Consider the following 21,912-nt stretch of genomic DNA (forward strand, 5'->3'; position numbering starts at 1 on the left):
ATTAAATAATAAGTTATACTTAAGGGGTGTTTAAGAAAAAATCTAACTTATAAACATGGCTTAACTAAATCGTTTTCTTAGTAATGTCTTAAATGAGCTGTCAAATTAAGTAGCCTCACACCCTTGTTTAACCCGCTAATTAGCAAAATGGCTGGATTCTTACCAGCTGATTTTTCATTTCCGGTTTATTGACAGCTCAACTTTTTAATTTTATATTTTACGGATGCCATTGTTGCCATTACACAACGTTTTGATGACAAATATTTTTTGAAGCTACCAACATTCCGGTAGTGTTGAGAAATTAGTATGTTTTTATGTCCTTATCTGTTCATTACTTAAGACATGCTTAAGCAACGTTTATAGGTCAAAATAATTTAATCACTACTTAAGGCTTTAAGTAGTAATTAGTTAAAACAAAGCTTAGAAGATGATTAGTTGATTTTTATAAGTAAGGCTGATAATAAATAAGGTACTAACAACAGTCGTATGTTTCAAACAATTATTTTATCATTTAGGAATTCTGAGACACTAGTATGTTTTCTTTCTAGGATTATCATAGAGTTCAGATTGGGAAACTGCTATTAAGGGCTCTAGAAGTACAAAAACTCATTTAAAATGAATGTATAATAATGTTAAAATGTTTCCATTGTTACAAGTTATGTAAAATGTACGTATCGATCTAAACATAGGTTGGCGGCAGGGTAAGTCCTAACAAACGGAGGGTATTTGTAACTCAACGTTTGGTGCGAGTCATAAGCGGAGTCATCATTAATTTTAATTTTAAAAAAGTCTTTCAAAAATATTGCAAAACTAAACTGGAGCTCGTAGGTAGGCAGGCAATCATACTGGTTCATCTATACTAATCCCTACTAATTTTATAAATGCGAAAGTAACTCTGTCTGTCTGTCTGTTACGCTTTCACGTCTAAACGACTGAACTGATTTTAATAAAATTTGGCACAGAGATAGAGATGACTTTGAGAAAGAACATAGGATAGTTTATATCCCGGACTTTTGAAGAATTCTCTTGAAAACGCGATATAACCGAACTCTACGCGGGCGTTTTAAGAAAGGGCGGGTGTTTTAAGAAAGGGCGGGTGTTTTAAGAAAGGGCGGGTGTTTTAAGAAACGTTGTGTGAGTGTTTTGGGGGCTGTCTTTTGTAAATTTGACCTTCAAAAAGTGCCAATTTTCAGTCTACTTTGAATAAATGAAGTTTTGACTTTATTATAAAATCGCTACCGCTTATAACTCACGCGTGTTCGCTCGCACGTCAAAACAGAGCGTCGCAACGGAAGCTTCTATGGAGTGTCACTTTTTAACCGACCGCGCCAGCAAAGAGGTATTGTGATTTCAACTGAGCATTTTAACTTTCAGTGTCAAATGTCTGTTGATTGTTTCAATGTTTTAATGAGTTTTGTCTGTACTAATATTATAGGATAAAGAGGAAAACTTTGTTTGTTTGGTTGTAATGGATAAACTCAAAAACTACTGGACCGATTTTAAATATTCTTTCACCATTAGAAACCTATATTATCTGCGAGTAACATATGCTATATTTTAACCCGGTACAGGCAGTAGTTTCCACGGCACGCGGTGAAACCAGGCAGGGAGTATCAGACTCTTACTGACTAAAGTGAAACCAGGAAGGGAGCGTCATACTGACTAAAACCCACCATGTTCCTTCTTAAGCCCTTTATGTACCAGCGCCGCGGTAACTCGCGCTAACAATCCCGCAGCCCCGGCAAACTAAAACGTCTAGTTTTTAGTAAAAATATTCACAAAACTTGACCCGTAGCCACAGTCTCGTCTATTTCGAACAAACAATTCAAATAAAGCCATGCACAGACCTACGGAAGTGGCTTTCAACGTCACTCATACGTCGCTGTTAGTGTTTTGACACTATTTCTACAAAAATACACGGATTTTAGCTTCTGTTTGTGCTAGGAAAAGGCTGCCATGTATGTCATTTGTTGATTTTTGACAGTTGCCGTTTTTCAATCGTCAGTGAACTTTTAGTTGAAAAATATGGTTGACGTTTTGACCGTTTTGACAGCCTTTGTGCCTGTAGGAAATGTGTCAAACCGCCATATTTATTCGTCAGATAGAAGTCAACTAATGACTGATAATCTTCCGTTAGTGTTAAAAAAATTGGACAGTCGATCTGTCTAATGGGTCACCTGTGATTATGTTGATTAATAATATTACAAAGTAGACTTTTCCCTGTGGTTTCAGTGGCGAGAGCACTACTTTCCGAAATTGGTTAAAAAGTATAGGTATGCCCTTTCTGAGCTAGTCGAGCTAGACGTTCCAGCTACTGGCCTGGCGCTACCGCGGCCTTGGTGCTCCAGAAGGAACATGGTGGAACGTGGTGTCAGTAAGAGAGTAATACTCCCTCACGCTGCACCCACAGCGAGTGGGGTCATTTGATCATTTCCAAAAAAAGGAGAAAAAAGACACGAACTGGACTGTCTGTGTACAAAATAGCATTTTAGTCGGTTCAATAGTTTTCGCTTGAAAGTTAGACAGACAGGGTTACTTACCTTCGCCTTTATAATATAAAGAAAGTAAAGAAATCAAAGTGACAATATTAGTTTAGTATTATAAGTGGCATTCATCAGCTGCATCCAGTTACAAAATACTGCAGATTTCAATAACCAATCCATCGACTGTTTTACTGTTAGAGATTCAACATTTTGACATAATCTATACAGAGCCAATGACAAAACTCAATCTCTATTCGCAAAAATGGATCGACCGATTATTGAAATTCGCAGTCAGTAGGTAAAAGGACAGATGCTAATTCCCGATTACACAATTTATCTAATTCGAAGTGTCCTAATAAAACAATCATGGCGGCGACGCTCTATTTTTGGCGCGAAAGGTCGACGTCTTCACCTACTAACCTTTCACTCGAAACGAAACAATACACAGCTACCTGTCTCGCTCTCTCTTGTAGAAAATATATAGCGTTGTCTCCCTCGCAGTCATTAGCACGGTAACATTTGCGAAGTCATAATAATATTGTTTGTTTGTGTGTCGAGAGAAAAATGCAAATGGCGGGATTTTTAGTATGCAAGGGTTGCTTTCGTATTTTTATGAGTAATACTTACTGATGTTTTTATGTCTTCATATGAAAGTTTGTGACGGGGATCATGTTTATTTTCGGAAAATCTGTTTTGTAAACTTGAAAAGACAAAATTTTGCTCGTACATTTTGAAAAATTGTAAAATGAGTGACTGGCCGTGTTCCGGGGGAACTACTTCTTATGTATACCTAAGCTATATACAGGGTGTGTCGTTCACAATCACATTAAACCCTATCGCATATACTTTATGATATTCTATGGCCAATTGTAAAAAAAATAACTTAATCCATTCAGTAGTTTAACCACAGGAGTCATTTTTCGTTTTTGTAATTTACAACATCATGTATAAAGCAGAGATAAAGTTAGGAGTATCGAATGTTTTGATCAGTTGACAGCTGTCAGTTTTCAAGGGAGAATTTCAGTTGTTTGTAATGTAACCATTGTAATGACTGACTTTTATATGGTGTTCTAATTTTCGCACATTTTTATTCTATTTACTTTGTTTGAAAAATTCCGTTTATTATTTTTACGTATTTTTCTTTTTTCTTTGTGTTAATCGACATATATTAACCAGTATATTAACGCATTTCATTTAATGTGATTATGAACGACACACCCGATATAAGCTAGCTGTTTTGTGGGAATTACAGTCCGTGTCGGAATAAAATATAGCCTATGTTACTCGGAAATAATGTAGCTTTTTAATAGCGAAAGAATTTTTCAAAACAGTTCAGTAGTTTCGTCGCCTTTACGGTACAAAGAAATAAAGAAAAAAAAAATCCTCTTTATTATATTTGTTTAGGTATTACCCTTCAGTTCATATCCAATTATCAGTATGTATAAAATAGGTGTAACAATATGGCTTAGAGCTAAGTACAATTGTGGACCCTGTAGGGCACAGCAAAATAAAATTAAACTTACAACTAACACAATAATTAATAAATCTATAGAGAGAAAAAAAATTAAATAAAAAAATAAAAATCCAACAATTGACCTTATTATTAAACATAAAAAAAAATTAGTGTAGGAACAAACATAAGACTAGACAACGAAACTATAAAACTATAGGCTAAACAATTAAATTAAAGTTTTATCAGTATGTATTCAGAAGTTACTATAATCGTCGGCACGAATCTTGAGCGCTGACCTTCATCTGCGCAGACGTGATTTATTCGCAAAGAACCAATCCCGAGTGACGGCTATGACGCGATGCGCTGCGGGCCAATCACCGCTTTAGCCCGCCCTCGCGTCTCACTTCATACCACAAAAGGGACCCAATAAATTACTTCTGCGCAGGTAAAGGTTAGCGCTCAAGATTCGTGCCGATGATAATACGCAAAACAAGCAGCCATACATATAAATTAAGCAAGCTTTTTATTTTACTTTTTTCCAAGCAAATCCGAATGATAAAGCTAGTTTTTGCTAAAGAATAGACCGCCCGGCAAAAGCTTGCTATGTTTTGTTCAAAACAGACAGACAGACTCTGTTTCATTGTTGTAGACAGGGTTGCCAAGTAAAAAATTAAGCAGAATGGTAGTTTTTTTAAGTTAAAAAATATAATTAGGTAATAGTTTAAAAAACTCACTAGCCATGTATTGTCATCAGTACTCAGAGCGTGTGCAAAATTTCATCCTAATCGAAGACCGGGAAGTGGGTCAAATTAAGATTCCAAGATTTTCTTACATACATAGTTACAAGTGAAGCTAATATAAGCGTGTTAATAACAATGATTAAGATGTTTATAATAAATAAGGTAGATTTTGAATGTGATTAAGTTCTCGCCCGTCATTTTATACGAGTACTGATGGAAGTTTTTCCTGCACGTGGATAAAAGGTAACCTGTAGCCTTCTCACCATAATGGGTTACTTACCTAAGAGTGAAGAAGAAAGAAAGAAAGAAAATCCATTTATTTTAGCACACAAATGACGCAACAAACAACAAATAAATAAATAAGGGACAAAACAAACAATGAACATAAAAAGAAAAAAACAGTGAAAGTTTTTTTTTTCCTGATATAGGTACCTATTCGATTTGTTCCTGAGATTTCAAACAAACTCTTCAGCTTTATATTATTATCAGTATATAGCCTAGCCTCTTACCAACTCTTTTAGGGGTCGACTTGAAATACAAAAAAAAGTTCAGAAATTTCTAAAATATAGGTATTTGTAATCTGGCAACCCTAGATGTTCACAACATGGCCGTTTGAAGACGGCCTCTGACATCAAATAAGGTGGAACTATTTCCTACGTTTATATTTTCTGCCTAGCCTTTTCTCTAATTGGCAGGGTCACCTTTCAGGTTAAGTAGATGCAGCAGAATTTTTAAATGGAGCTCGGCTTTCAATTCAAAAATTCTATCTATATTAATCTATACTTCTGTACTAATACTAATATTATAAAGAGACCCATATTTCTTTGACAGACTACATTTCTTTGTTTCTTTCTTTGTACAAATTCTTTCACTGTTGGAAAGCTACATTATACCCGAGTAACATCCCTACTAATATTATAAATGCGAAAGTAACTCTGTCAGTCTGTCTGTTACGCTTTCACGTCTAAACCACTGAACTGATTGTAATAAAATTTGGTACAGAGATAGAGTTGACCTCGAGAAAGAACATAGGATAGTTTTTATCCCGGACTTTTGAGGAGTTCTCTTGTAATTACGCTATAACCAAACTCGACGCGTGCGAAGCCGCTGGCGGAAGCTAGTAGGCTATATTTTATCCCGGTACCGGCAGTAGTTCCTTTAGGATGCGTGTGAAACCGCGGGAAAACAGCTTGTGTAAAATAATTCACCGTTTTGAGCAAGCGTGGTGATTAACGCTCAATCCTTTTCCGTGTGAGAGGAGGCCGTAGCCCAGCAGTGGGACGATAAAAAGCCTGATGATTATGATTAATATAATTTTGATTGAAACCGTTAGTTTGCGTGCGATTACTTCGAGTAATGGCAATTTTAGCTTGAAGACAAAAGATTAGGATTGTTATCCAGCTAAAGTAAAGCGATAGATAATCATTTTCTAACAATATTTTTAATCATCATCATTCCCGAGCCTTTTCCCAACTATGTTGGGGTTGGGGTGCTTCCAGTCTAATTTAATGTAGGTACTAATGTCTTACAGGGAGCGACTGCCTATCTAAACCATTTAAACCATTTAAACCATTTATTTAGCCACACATACAGTCATTGAAAAATAACAAAAAGTATACAAGAAAAAAAAAAAGAACCAGTGTGGCAAGGGGTATATCTCAGTATAAGCTGTGCTGCGCACAGCCCTGATTTTCAGATATCCCCTGACCATCATTGAAATTAAAACGGTACAATTTACACGCACACGAAATTTTAAAACAATTAAAAAAAAAAAATAACTTAAAAAAACAGTTTGTAAGAGAGCTTAGGTAGGTAGAAAAAAGTTAACATATCCAAACCAAGTTACACTACACAAATAACACTACACACACATCAAGAACAATGAACAATGAACGCTGTTAGAGGTAGGTATAGTTCGGCCATTCAGAGAATGCGTTCCTGACACGTCGCGATTGAACTGACGACGTAACTTTGCAATGGCGTTGCAGTTACGATAAAAATATTTTTGCTGGTTGTTTACCGTTTTAACAATTGAGGAGCATTAAAACAACATTATTATATCAATAATCAATGAATGTAGTTACGTCGTCAGTTCAATCGCGACGTGTCAGGAACGCATTCTCTGAATGGCCGAACTATAGTGTGACTGACACTATATTAGGTGGTTGCTACTCTAACTTTTGTTTATTAAGAAATAATATTGTCAGATATTTTTTTAATGTTACCTGGGACATGCTACTACGTAAAGGAGGGGGTAGGTCGTTCCATATTTTCGTAGCAGAGTATTTAAACCCCCCCTTATACTGAGCCGTTCTGTGAACAGGTATCACTAGCTTATTTGCCTCTCTCCTACGTGTATATCTCTGCTGCACGTCTCTAACCCAGTCCAGCTTGTCGTACAAGTATGTTGGCTTCTTTTTAAAGATTACTTTGTGTACCAGACACGCGAGATGTATTTTTCGACGAGCTTCCATTTTTAAGGTGTCTGAACTGTTAAGAAATGGCTATCGCTACGCTATCTGACCTCCTCAACCCAGTTACCCGTGCAACCCAATACTCCTTGGTTAGACTGGTGAGACTAACTGGCATCTGACTAAGAAGGAATCGAACCACGCAGTCATGCTGAGAGGTTGGTTCTTAATCATTAGGCTACCACGACTTTTAAGGGTTCCGTACCCAAAACGAGCCCCTATTGTTTTCGCTCCTCTGTCCGTCCGTCCGTCCGTCCGTCTGTCACCAGGCTATATCTCACGAAACGTGATAGTTAGAGAGTTGAAATTTTCACAGATGATGTATTTCTGTTGCCGCTATAACAACAAATACTAAAAACTAAAACAAAATGAATATTTTGGGGGGCTCCCATACAACAAACGTGATTTTTTGCTAATTTTCTAAATAATGGCACGGAACCATTCGCGCGCGAGTCCGACTCGCACTTGGCTGGTTTTTTCTACTTCTATACTAACAAGGCTGTCTAAAGTTAACTAAAGTCCTGCATTGAAACCATCGTTAAAATTGACGGAGGCTTAACTAACTGGCAACTGGTGAGTTTTAATCCGAGTTAGGTACAAAGTTACAATCTAAAGTTTGTTTGTTTGTTGTACAAGCCACTCGTCTGTGGAATGCACTGCCAGTAGCAATAAGGCGTGCGCAGTCGATTGCAGTTTTTTAAAAAATGGTCAAGGATCACTACTTGGCTCTTTGACTACTATCGCTGTATTGTTATTATTTTTTCTTTTATTATCTTTGTTCTTCTATCTTTATTTTCCGTTTATTGAATATTTATTTTTATTTATTTTTTATATCTTTGGTACTTATCACTTATATATAATCTATATTATGTATGTACACCCTAAACTGCCCGTTTTTTCATTGTGTTCTACAGATAAACTCCATCCAAAGGTTGTCTGGAAGAAATCGCTATTTAGCGATAAGACCGCCATTTGTACTGTACTTTGCGTGTTGTGATGTTCTGTGTTGTCAATTCTTTTTTTGATGTACAATAAAGAATAATCTAATCTAATCCAATCTAAAGTTGTTCTCTGTGAAGCAGTTACGTTAATCCATCGTATAAACGTAATTAGTATATGTTAGTATATTACTGCAGGACAGTTTGTTTTGAACTGTATTTATTCAGTTAGATTGTATTACCGTAGATCAGTCATCATCTCCCGAGCTTTTTCCCAACTATGTTGGGGTCGGCTTCCAGTCTAACCGAGTCAGCTGAGTACCAGTGTTCTACAAGGAGCGACTGCCTATCTGACCTCCTCAACCCAGTTACCCGGGCAACCGCATACACCTAAGTTAGACTGATGTCAGACTTACTGGCTTCTGACTACCCGTAACGACTGCCAAGGATGTTCAATGACAGCCGGGACCTACAGTTTAACGTGCCAGCGGAAACACAGTCAATGGTATCTAGGATCCAAACTTAGAAAATTTGCATTGGTACTTGTCTGACCTGGGATCGAACCCGCGCCCTCATACTTGAGAGGTTGGTCCTTTACCTACCACGACTTAATTAAAAACTCAAGCTTTAGCTTTAGCTTCAAGAAAGAAATAGAAAATAGAGTTAAAGCTTACAAGAGTCGCATCGACGCTCATACCAACACACTTGCATCAGCACTCTGTGAATCGGTAAAGGACAGACGGCTAAAAAGACAACACACATCTGACGTTCTTTGTTGACTAATCCCAATCTAATATGAGACGGTTTCCTCGCTGGAGGAACAGTTCTCAACTGTCAATAAATCCTCACAAAAAATCTGTTTAAGGCTGGTAAAGCCGATCGCAAGATTATTATTAAAAAAAAAAAAAAAAACTTTAGCTTTATACTTCGCTATAAAAACAAAAAGCTTAGCTTCCACTGTGACACAGACAGTTTCCGTGTCCAAAAAGCACTCGTGTTTTAACACGCAAAATTGCGTGCCAATGTGTACTGGGGTTTATTTTATTGGGCTGTGGACTAGTTTCGTTTGCTGGCTTCGTCTGTACTTATGTATGAATCAGCTGTACTTGAAATTATTGGAGTGATGCTACTTCTGAAGTCGTGGTGGCCCAGTGGGTAAAGAACCAACCTCTCAAGTATGAGTGTGTAACAATGCAACTTTCCTAAGTTTGTATGTATGTACTTTCTAAGTATATCTTTTTTATTTCTAGTGCAATTTTTTTTCTAGTGCATAAATAAATAAGAATAAGTATATCTTGGACTCCAACATAATGACTGTTTTTCGGAAGGCACGCTAAACTGTAGGTCCCGACTGTCATTGAACCCTTGGCAGTCAGAAGCTAGTAAGCCTTACAACCAGTTTTACCAGGGGCACTGGTTTCCCAGGTCCTGGATTCAGGAGGTCAGAAATCAGTCGCTCCATGTATCACATTAGTACTCAGCTGCAATAATGTAGCCTGGAAGCCGACCCCAAAAAATATTTGATTATTAAAATCTCTAGATTAATAAAATCTCCTATAAAATAAATTCTAGTTCGAAAGTAGGTGACAGAATATTTATTACGACCTCTATTCTAGCTTAAGAAGCTACAAACCTTACCGTAACGAGACCACCGAACCTATTGAATTAATTCGAGGATGTTTAGTGAGCCATAAACAAAGCACCGCGCTATTTATTTTGTTTGTGGTAACTTTGCTGTCATTTTGAATATAGAATTTTGTATAGCATACTAGTTATTGCCTGTACCTTGGTTTTGCTTGCATTGCAATATGAAGGTACTTTGCATGTTATCATCTCCCTAGCCTATTCCCAACCTTGTTGGGGTATTTTTCCATACTAAGTAATATCAGCTGAGTACCAGTGTGCCTCATGGAGCGACTGTCTATTTGACCTCCGGTTATTTGGACCACCTGATACTCTCTTGATATCCACTTCTGACTACCCGTGACGACTGCCAAAGATGTTCAAATGACAACCGGGACCTACAGTTTAATGTGCCATACGAAACACGGAAGCCAAAAGCGTTGCTTCACCTTATGATGGACGGACCCATGCGGTTTTTACTTCGTTTTTTAAACTATTATTTTTATTTTACTTTTTTTCGTATTCCTGACAGCAAACCCTTCATTTGATACCCATATCATGGGGGGTGGATTTCAAATAGCCAGTCCGCCATTTTGGGGAGGCCGCCATATTGGATTTATAATGACGTTTCTTAGCTAGTCACATATTGTCATTAAAACTCAGAGCGTGTGCAAAATTTCACCCCAATCGAAGACCGGGAAGTGGGTCAAATTAGGATTCCAAGATTCGGGAAGTGGGTTAAATTAAGATTCCAAGATTTTTTTACATACTTAGTTACAAGTGAAGCTATATAAGCGTGTTAAAAACGCCAATTAAGTACAAACAACTTAGAATTTACTTAAAAGGTCATTTGTGCTTGTAAATCTAAGTTAAACACCGCATGTCGTGTTGTACTACAATTTAAGTTAGATTTAAGTAAAGCTTGACTAAGTTTACGATCTTGATTTGTGTTAGTCATAACTTTAAACGTTTCTTAGTATTGAAATGCAGTATTTTAACGAGTTTCATAAAAAATATGCAGTCATTGTTTGTAATTGATGTAACAATATTTATGTAGAGGTTAAGAAGTTTGTTTTCTTGTTTATTTTTTATAATTTGCTTTCACCAGCAGTGCTACTTGCATCCTTTGGGAACTACTTTAAGCACCTCGGAAAAGAGTCACCTATAGTGTTTTTCGATAAATTAGGCTATCGGGCTATAAACTCTGAAAGATCTTTTCTAATTGACCTGTACCTAGTATCAGATATATCGTGTTTAAACAAACTTTTCAGCTTTATATATTTTTTAACAAACTCAGCCTCATTATCATGAATTTTTTTTTTGTGCACTGCTTAAAATTCATTCCTGTATTTTCATTTTTATTCTCATATATATTTTTCTTTGCAATTCTACATGATCTTCGCATGTTGTAATACCTCCCATAGTTTGTTTAAAAAGAGTAACCATGGAGTTTCTTGCCCGTTCTTCTACATAGGAAGCTACTTTCGGAATGGGCAACTAGAATCAAACTTATTTATATTTTTGACATTCATGAGTGTTTGTAAATGCCTAAATGAAATAAATGATTTGACTTTGAAAAAAATGTCTTAAAAATACTCACCGTTTTAAAACCTCTGTACATGACACGGATCTCCTGTTTAGAAAACTTCGTTTGGCGGCAAAGTTCTTCCAAAGCAACTGGGATCGGTTTCGGCGTCCGACTAGGCTCCAACTCGTAAGCGTGCTCCTCAACGGGAGATTCCGGCGGAGTCGCCATCTTTAATTATACTCCTAACCCAATTCCAAAGTTATAATTCTCTAAAAATCATTTTTGAACACTATTTTTTCTAATTGCCAAATGCTATCTGTATGCCAGCGTTTGTTTTCGAACGTAGCACTTCACTTTTTTTTTAGCTGTGGTCCTTTTGACAGATCATTTTGGCGGGAAGTTTGACAGTTCAGATTTGAGCGATGGATGGATGAAGGGCAGGATTTCAGTTCTGAAACAAAGAGAGAGAGAATATTAGTTATATTCTAACACTTTTACTTGAAACAAAATACAGTTCTTGTGAAATAATATTGCTGGTCCCAAATTAGTCATAAGCGACTTCACGATACGGTGGATACGGAATGTAGATGGTGGATAGGTATCCATCAAGTCATAATGCACCTTCCAATACGGTAGTCATGAATCACTCTATCTATTTGTGAAAACCATATGAAAACCTGTGTATCAGTTTTGAGTATCTTGCGACAAACTGACACGAAGCGACTTGTAGACCTTGTTTTCCAAACTTATAAAACTTGATTCGCCTATCATCAAGCATTTTATGCAGGTTTTAGTTAGGCGAAGCTAAACATTGTTTTTTATATTTGTGTGTTCCTTACTAACATAGTTTTTTTTTTTTTTTTTTTTTTTTTTTTTTTTTTTAAGTATTTATTTTGTTACTAACCAAGTGGACCTTTCTGTTGTCTTTAAATAAACGAATTATTAATTATTACTATGCCCACGAGACATGGTAGTAAGTATTAGTATCTATGGTATTATACGTATATCTTCTTTTTCCTCCTGCCCTGTTCAAAATTTTATTTGGAGTCGGCGCAATATGTCATCTTCTTCCATTTTTCCCTGTCACTCGTCATACTGACACTCACTCCCTTCCTATTCATGTCATCTTTCAGGCAATCCATCCATCTTTTCTTAGGTCTTCCTCTTCCTCTCCATCCATCTACATTCATACTTAGCACACACTTTGTTGCATACGTATCATCCCTCCTCATTACATGCCCATACCATGTATTCTATGTATATAGTGATTAAGAATTCGTTGTCATTAAATACTTCATCAAATACATCAAAATTAGTCACTCTCATGTTATAATTATCATTTGGCTTGCAACGACCGCGTCTCTAATGCAGGTGGATATAATTAGTTATAGTTTTTTTTTTTTTTTTTTTTTTTATAGCTGCCAAAACTATCGTTAAAATAGATTTGCGATTCCTACGCCGAAACCTTTCTCAACTATCTTCGAAGCAGCTACGAGTGCAAACGCTACTTTACAGTGCTGAACAAGGAGCGACTGCCTATCTGTCCTCCTCAGCCCAATTACCTGGGCAACTCGAAACCCCTTGGTACAATTGGATGTCAGTTTTTCTATTTTTATATATGTCACCGGAAAATAACAAGATCCGTAAGTTTATCAATGTACTAGGAAGTTTATAAACTTTCGTAAGATTCTAAACGGGAGATAAATTGTAATATTCTACGTCCACATTTTCGTTTTATCAATTTCCGATGTCATACGGTAAATTTATAAAGTAACGAATATCTATTCGTAAGATTTTATATGGTTCGACCAATTATAGAAACTCTTTTAAATATACGATCTTTGAAATACGTAAAATAGCACACTGCTCTCTGATTGATCAATGTTCATAGTGGCAATATTTAAGTGATAGGCAACAAAGCGTCGTTATAAACAAAATTAATAAAAATAAAGACATGGCTTCATACCGTTCAAACTATAATCTAAACAAATATGGCGTCCCACAAGGAAGTGTGCTTGGCCCCATGCTATTCTTAATTTACGTAAATGATATCATTAAAATAACTATACATAAGTGCATATTATTTGCTGATGATATATCTAGAATAGTAACAACAGTCCAACAAAACATGTCATACTGTTAAAGACCATGAGGTTGAAATTAATAATACAATAGACTCATTACTAACCTGGCTAAATGTAAACTGCTTGAAAATAAACTTAGAGAAATCCGTCTTCATTCAATTTAACCAATGTAACAATTACAAAAATAACATCAATCTTAACATACCTAGTATCAAAGAAGTTACACATACGCGATTCTTAGGCGTTATAATAGATAACAATATAAACTGGAAAGAACACGTAGATAATCTAAGTACCAAAATCAATAAATTTGTACATGCTTTAAAAATAGTGAAACGTGTAACAAACATCAAAACGGCAATCATGTCTTATCATGCATACGTTGAATCATTGCTGTGCTATGGACTTATCGTGTGGGGTAATAGTACCGACATGAACCGTGCCTAAGATCAATCTGGGGGATGCAACCTGATGACTCATGTCAACCAGTATTTAAAAAGCTTGGTTTGTTACCGCTACCATCACTTTATATTTATGAAATTTGTATCTTTGTAGCAAAAAACAAAAAATTGTTTAAGTCAGCAAATGAGGTATTACAGCGGAGCAGACGTGATCCATACACACTAGTTCTTGATGACCTACCTAGACTCACAAACGGCCAGTTTCTTCATCAAAAGTTAAAGTTAAAGTAATGTCAAGTGTAAAGTTAAAGCCAAAGTAAAAGTCAAAGTAATGTCTAAAGTAAAGGTAACGGTCAAATACGTTTTTTAAGGCTAAAGTGACAGCAAAACTAATAGAAAAATTGAATTTGACCGTTACTTTTACTTTAGACATTACTTTGACTTTTACTTTGGCTTTAACTTTTGATGAAGAAACTGGCTGTAAGTATAATAAAAACTGCCTTGCAATGTGTGTACGTATTTATAATCAAATTCCCAGACGTCTAAAATTATTATATGTAAGAGCTCTGAAGGCACAACTACATGAATGGCTAGTCAAATGTAGCTTTTATAGTGTTGGTGAATTTCTTGAAATAAATTTTGATCTTAAATAGGTTACTTAGTTTATGATAGTAAGAGTTAGGTTTAAGTTAGAAAAGTCAAAGTCAAAGTCAAATCATTTATTTCACTTAGGCCTTTACAAGCACTTATGAACGTCAAAATTATAACTAAGTTTGATTCTAGTTGCCCATTCCAAAAGTAGCTTCCTATGGAGAAGAACGGGCAAGAAACTCAATGGTTACTCTTTTTAAAAATAATATGATATTACAGTTTGTATGTATTGATACATACAGTAACAGCATGCGAAGATCATGTAGAATCGCAAAGACAAATGAGGATAAAATTTTTGCATGCTATAGCATAGCTAAACATGATTGTACCTTTATATGTTATGGAACACCAAAAATACCATGTTTAAAAAGCAAATAAATGATTTATTATAATTATAATGCTTAAGAAGGAGAAGTGACACGTGACAGCCAACCAATCAGATCGCGCGTAGCGTTTGGTTACTGCTTACTTATTATTTTATTACGAGTGAGTTCAGTAAGTTTATCAATTTACAAAAATGTGGACGTAAAATATTACATTTTATCTCCCGTTTAGAATCTTACGAAAGTTTATAAACTTCCTAGTAAATTTATAAACTTACGGATCTTGTTATTTTCCGGTGACATATACGTAGGGATTGGTTAGGATGGTTAGAATTACAATAACATACATGAGCTACTTTTAAGACGGGTGCGGCTGCGAATTTTTAGTTCCCATGGGACGTGGGTAAAACCACGGATCAGAGATAGTTTACAGAAGTTATACAGATAGTTGTCTCGTTGGTCTAGTGGTCGCAAGCGCGGCTGCTGTGCTCGGGTTCTCGGGTTCGATTCCCGGGTCGGGCCGAAATCGCTTTGTGGGTTTTCTTAAGCTTTCACAAAGCAGCCCGTAGTCTGGAAGTTGGTGAATGATTTCCCCGTGTATCGGAGAGCACGTAAATGTCGGTCCTGCGCCTGATCTCTTTCCGGTGGTGTCGGATTGCCGTCCCATCGCGCTATGAGAGTGAAGGAATAGGGAGTGCACCTGTGTCTGCGCAAATGCTCGTGCACTATAATATGTCCTGCTCAGCTGGCTGATCTCCTTAAATGAGAAAAGCCACCGTAGCCATAGCCGTGGACGCCATTATGTTTTTTTAAATATATTTATTCAATAAATCAATGCATTATAAATATCCTACAACACGCTACTTTCATTAAAGTATCGTGCAAAACAGTTTGACATGACAGATAACCTAAAAGTTGCTCGTTATAATTGTACCGTAGCATTTCCCGCCAAAACGTGGCATTGTGCCAACCAGGAAAATATGTTCTTTTTTCGAAATAGCAATGTTGTTTGAACTCTTTAATCGTTGCGTTCGAATTTAGATTAGGGCCTTGAGTGGGGTCGTGTAAAAATGTTTTATTTTCACGAAAGCGGGTGAGCCATGTGTAAGTGTAAGTCATCATCATCATCCTCCTGCCCTTATCCTAATGTTTTCTTCTTCCATACTCTTCTGTCTGCCATCATCTTATTTCGTAACGTTCTTTCTAGCCATGTCGACTTTCACACAATCCATCCATCGTTTCTTTGGTCGTCCTTCCACATTCATACTCATCACCTTCCTCACAACATGACTTTCATTCCTCCGCATCACATACCATGACAGCTGGTATCCTCATAACTGTAAGAAGGTACCTCATGCATTTGTCTTTGGATGGAGCTCGAGAGGACTCAGTAGTAATCGAGTCGCCAAGTTAACACAAAGACAATGATAATGAGTTTACACGGGTCAGTAACCGCAACTTTTTTTTAATAATATTTTTTTTGTGTAGGCAACTCGCACTAAGTTAATGTAATATTATAGTGGCCGAAGCGAACCCTTCACAAATGTGTAGTATGCATCCGCAATTTTAAGTGAATAACAACATATTGGTTCTAAAGAAACAAATTGTAATTCCAATAATTAAATTGTAATATAGACATCTGTGTTACTAGGAAGTTCGTTCTTCACCGCTTCTTCTTCCCAGCCATAACATTGGGAAGTGGTGAAATGGGAGCTTTCTTTGTAAACATTGACGTGAAGGAGTGCTAATTTAATTAGCTTAGTTTCAATAAACGATTTTGACTTTTCTTGTATTGGCGAGATTCTGTTAATTTTTTTTGCGCAGATTTATATTCGAGTACTTTTAAATATCATATTTTGACCAGAAAAAGTAGCTAAAGTATAGTTGCACCTTTAGAAAGCTCTTTGTAATAAACCAGCGGGTGGAGGAAGGAGGGGGTAGCAAAGATCTAGGAGCAATGAAGACGAATTAAGGTCAGATGCAATCCATAACTAGTCGAGTGTCAAAATCTGATTTGCTGTTCCCGTTTCAAAGTGAATGCTATCTGTGAGTAATATTATTATTTTGAAGTACCTAGTTGTAGTTTCTTGAGCACAGGGCGTCTTAATATAGAGGAAGACTTCTATAAAATTACAGTCCTTTGCGGCGCAGTCGGGTTATAAATATACAGTGTCACCGCGTCTTATGATGATGCTGTCCTAATAGCCGATTATCGGCTGTGACAGCTGTTTTCAAATAAGGAGATCAGACAACTGCGCAGGACATAGGTAAGTATTATAGTGCACGAGCATTTGCGCAGACACAGATGCACTCACTATTCCTTCACTCTCATAGCGCGATGGGACTGGATGGGGCAAGCAGGACCGACATTTACATGCTCTCCGATGCACAGGTGTATCAATCATCAACTTCTTGAAAATTGACAGCTGTCAACTGCATAAAACATGCATACAGTTGTTTGGTTAGTCCAACACACTCACAGGGACAGTCAACTGCATCAAAACATGTTCAGAATATAGATAACATACTAATATATCTCTGAAAATGACAATACAGTCAAGGGTCTAGGAATTCCTAGAGCTAATTTAGCTGAAATCGTTTCGGCTACAGCATCTGAGCTCTTCCGTTGTGCAGACAAAGTTAGACATAACTTTAGGACGACATCCAGACATAGTCGGGAACGTAGTTTCACTGTGTTAGAGTATATTATAACTAATGCCTACTAATAATTATAAAAATTTAAATATAAAAAAAAAATGACGAAATTCTTTGTTTCTATATAATAAATTGTTGAAAGGTTCTTCTAACCTATAGAAAGACATGTGTTGCTGGGGAGTTTGTTGCGCCACTTCTTCCCAGCAAAAACACATAGGAAGTGGTGAAGGGTGGGCGTTTTGAGGGCTGTCTTTTGTAAATTTCTGACGTTCGAAAAGTGCTGTTTTGTAGGCAAGTTTGAATAAACGACTTTTTTGATTTTATTTGACGAGTCAATCTAAGGATTGACTGGTATGATTTAAAAAAATATTTCGCTGTCAGGTTCTTATTTATCGAGAAAGGCTTTGGACTCCGTTTTATTCGATTGCGGGAAGTAATTCCCTTGGGGAACCGGTTATAACCAGCTGAAACTGACACTAAATGGACCAATACTGAGACTAGCGTATTCAAACAAACAAATAAACTCTTTCCGTCGTGCCACAAAAAAATTTTAAAGTCTGCTGAACACTTGTCTAAAAAAAATTCAGATTATGACGTTGAAATAAGGTCCGTTTTACAGTCACACTTTTTTAGACAAGTGTTTAACAGATGTTTTAGTTTTTGTAGTAAGGCCGTTAAGCTTTATAAATGTACATATGTAAATATGCACGGAAACTTCTGTTTCATTTAAAAAAATAACCTTACCCCTTGTTAATTACAATAAAAACTCAAGCATAACCGCAAACACGTTAATTACATTAATTAAACATTTCTGTGGACTGTAATCGACTGTTTTTATGTAACTGTGCAATTTACAACGCGCGTCATTACGGGTAGCCATCTTTGACGCCGTGTCCCACGGTGGGCGCCAAGTAATAAATCATTTTTGTTCGATGACCTCGATGGCGCAATGGTCACCATGCCGGACTGCCGAATCTGAGGTCCCGGGTTCTCGGTTCGGTCAAAATTTGTGTGATGAGCATGCTTTTGCGTTTTTATAATTTACAACATCATGTGTAAAGAGATAAAGTTAGGAGTATCGAATGTTTTGACCAGTTGACAGCTGTCAGTTTTCAAGGGAGAATTTCTATTGTTTGTAATGACTGACTCTTATATGGTAATATATTGTAATGGCTATTTACTTTGTTTGAAAAATTCTTTTTTTTGCGTATTTTCTTTTTTCGTTGTGTTAACACATAATAATTAACCAGTATATTAACGTATTTAATTTAATGTGATTAGGTACGACACACCAGATATAAATGACATTAATAAAAACATTTCTGTCCTCGAATATAATCGACTGTTCTTATATAACTGCAATTTACAAAGCGCTTCGTCATTAACGGTTAGTCCCACGTTGGGCGCCAAGTGATAAATCATTTTTATTCGCTAATCACTGCGGTTATGCGATGGTACACCGTCGGAATGTCAATGTAATCTGTTTTAGGATGAGTTCACACGGTGATTAAACGTTTTTGGTGTTTTTGTCGCTTGTGAAATGAGTTTTTTTTTAAGTATTGTCACAAAAAAAAAGAATAGGTGTTTGAAGTGTTAAATAAACAGAATACCAATAAAATAGGAAATAGGCAGTCGCTCCTTGTAAAGCACTGGTACTCAGCTGCATCCGGTTAGACTGGAAACCGACCCCAACATAGTTGGGAAAAAGGCTCGGAGGATGATGACTATTAAAATAGGAAATGCATTACAGTCGCATTTGAATAGAGAACCCTCTTTTTTGAGGCTGGTTAAAACACGCTTTCTTTATATAAAATTATTATAATTTCGATTGCAGATTTCTGTTATTCTATGTCTCTTTGTTGATATTCTTATTCGAAATAGAATTTTGACATTAGCTATAAGTAACTAGCTTTCGTCAATTGTATCATCCACGTCCCTCAGTTCCTACACATACCATAACAGAATAAAAAAAACAGATTTCCTCAAAAAATCTAACACTAACTACTACTATCCAACACTACTATCTAACACTAATATAATTTTTGAAATCGGTCAAGCATTTCTCGAGATTAGCGCAATCAAAAACAAATTCTTCAGCTTTACCACTTTATTGGTTTTAGATATCAGTCTTATCTCCAGTGCTTAAGCAAATCCAATGTAGTTTGACATAATTTGCTGTAGTTTTACCAACGTAGGCAATTTGGTTTCTAAATAACTTGTAATAAATTGCCTTAATTTACCGACATTACAAATTATTTGCACGCAAACTGAATATATATTGTATGCACTGCAATAATAGCTGCACTGAAATTCTCAAATAATAATGCAGGTAATTTGAAATGCTACTGCATTACCATAATCTAGAAGCCGCAACCACTTAGATTGTTTAACCAACTGCATACGCCATTGCCTTCCTCTATATCCTACACTGGGTATTTCTCCGCAGTTTCACCAGCGTCCTGTAGGAACTACTGCCTGTGACGAGATAAAATATACCTTATGTTAAAATATAGCTATGTCGGGAAGAGTGTAGCTTCTCAACGGTAAAAACATTTTTCAAATCGGTACATTAGTTTCGGAGCAGTAATAAGTCGTGGTGGCCTAGTGGGCAAAGAACCAACCTCTCGAGTATGAGGGCGCGGGTTCGATTCCAGGTCAGGCAAGTACCAATGCAACTTTTCTAAGTTTGTATGTACTTTCTAAGTATATCTTAGACACCAATGACTGTGTTTCGGATGGCACGTTAAACTTTAGGTCCCGGCTGTCATTGAACATCCTTGGCAGTCGTTACGGGTAGTCAGAAGCCAGTAAGTCTGACACCAGTCTAACCAAGGGGTATCGGGTTGCCCGGGTATCTGGGTTGAGGAGGTCAGATAGGCAGTCGCTTCTTGTAAAGCACTGGTACTCAGCTGAATCCGGTTAGACTGGAAGCTGACCCCAACATAGTTTGGGAAAAAGGCTCGGAGGATGATGATGACATTAGTTTCGGAGCCTTTAGGGTACAAACAAAAGGTTTAATCTTTATTAGTGTAGAAGTATAGACATGTGTGCATCAAGCTTGTGCTTCGACATCATCATCCTCCCCTAATTTAAATTTTATTTGGGTTTGTAGTTGGCGCAACATGTTTTCTCCTTCCATCCTCTTCTATCTGCCATCATCCATTGTTTCTTTGGTCGTCCTCTTCCACTATAACCAGAGCTTAAACTTCAGCTGGTTTTGATCATGAAAGTGGATGTCTACGTTCGTGCCCAAAAACAACTGACTCAACATTTATCTACTTAACTATTTCCCAACTGTGATGCAGTCAATCGGATACAGCAAAAGACTAACGTGCCACATGGAGCAACTACTACCTATGTAACCTTCTCAACTCAGTTACCCTGGCAAGATCAGACTTACTGGCTTCTGACTACCCGTAACGACTGTCAAGGATGTTCAATGACAGCCGGGATCCATCAATTGAACGTGCTTTCCTAAACAAATGTAGAAAATACATAAATGAGCAATCACTATTTGTTACGTTGCTTCATACCCCATAATCGGCAGACATTTTCGCCAAATCGTACCCAAGGCAGTTTCAGTAGGTTTTATGTTCTAAGCGGAACATAGATAAAGATCGTACCGTGAATACCATTCGTAATGGCGGGAAAGCGCGGGAAACGCCGCCATATTGTAGCAAATAACCTCTCTAGTCTCTGGTTTGGGCATAAATAAAATGTGATGTGACGTTATCTTTTTACGTGGTTTGTTTTAAATGGATTATGAACGTGTATGAAGATATATTACGAGTCAAGCTAGACTAGGGAACGACTTTACACACCCGGTTAGTAATCTGTTATTGTTATTTTTTATAAACTGTTTTAGTGTAAAGTTGGTGATCATTATTTTTTTAGAGAGTTCTTCTGTATATCGGAAGGCATATTATATTGTGAGTTCCGACTTTTGTTCATGTTTGCAAGTATAACAAGTGCATTAATTAAAAATGTTAGTTGTCAGTATTTAGAACATTCAAACAATAAGGATTATTAATTTTCCGTCCAATCAGGCGTTCCTGTCGGGGCTGCGGGATTGTTCGAAACAGTTACCGCGGCCCTGGTACATAAAAGGCCTACGACGGAACACGACGGTGTTTAGTCAGTAAGAGTCTGACACTCCCTCACCGCTGCTAACCCACAGCGGGAGGAGTCTTTTCATGATTTTTGAGGTCGTTAAAAAAAAAGTCAAAGCATCATAATATGCATTTATTTATTCCTTTCCTTTGCAAATAAACCTTTTTACATTTTATACATATATCCCTTCCAATCTTAACCGATGCTTATCGTCAAGGGCTCCTAAAACATTAGAGTCAGCACGATTTGAAAGTAACGCTTGACTTTGAAGAACCTCTTAGGAACAGGTCTCTGACCCTTGAACCGTTGGGCATAATAGCCTGCATTAGGAGATGTGGGTCTTATGAAACTACCTTTAAGGCCTTTTAAGACTGCCATTTTTTACTGTCCAGCTGTTTAATATGGTGCAGGTCTCACTTTCAAAATATATCATAGAAACCAATGGCGGATAA

At 36.8% G+C, this 21,912-nt stretch overlaps 1 protein-coding gene across 1 annotated transcript in view; it reads right to left on the reverse strand.

Annotated features, from left to right (window-relative positions):
• The window catches only part of LOC124643999 (Kv channel-interacting protein 1), a 75,599-nt gene that overhangs the window by 30,073 nt on the left and 23,614 nt on the right, over positions 1 to 21,912 (reverse strand). Inside the window, exon 2 of the mRNA XM_047183155.1 lies at positions 11,309 to 11,687. Within this exon, the coding sequence (XP_047039111.1) occupies positions 11,309 to 11,464 (156 nt within the window). The 5' untranslated portion in view covers positions 11,465 to 11,687. The remainder of the gene's footprint in view (positions 1 to 11,308; positions 11,688 to 21,912) is intronic.

The sequence above is a fragment of the Helicoverpa zea genome, chromosome 29 (assembly GCF_022581195.2).
Source record: "Helicoverpa zea isolate HzStark_Cry1AcR chromosome 29, ilHelZeax1.1, whole genome shotgun sequence".
NCBI classification, from domain to species: Eukaryota; Metazoa; Arthropoda; class Insecta; order Lepidoptera; family Noctuidae; genus Helicoverpa; species Helicoverpa zea.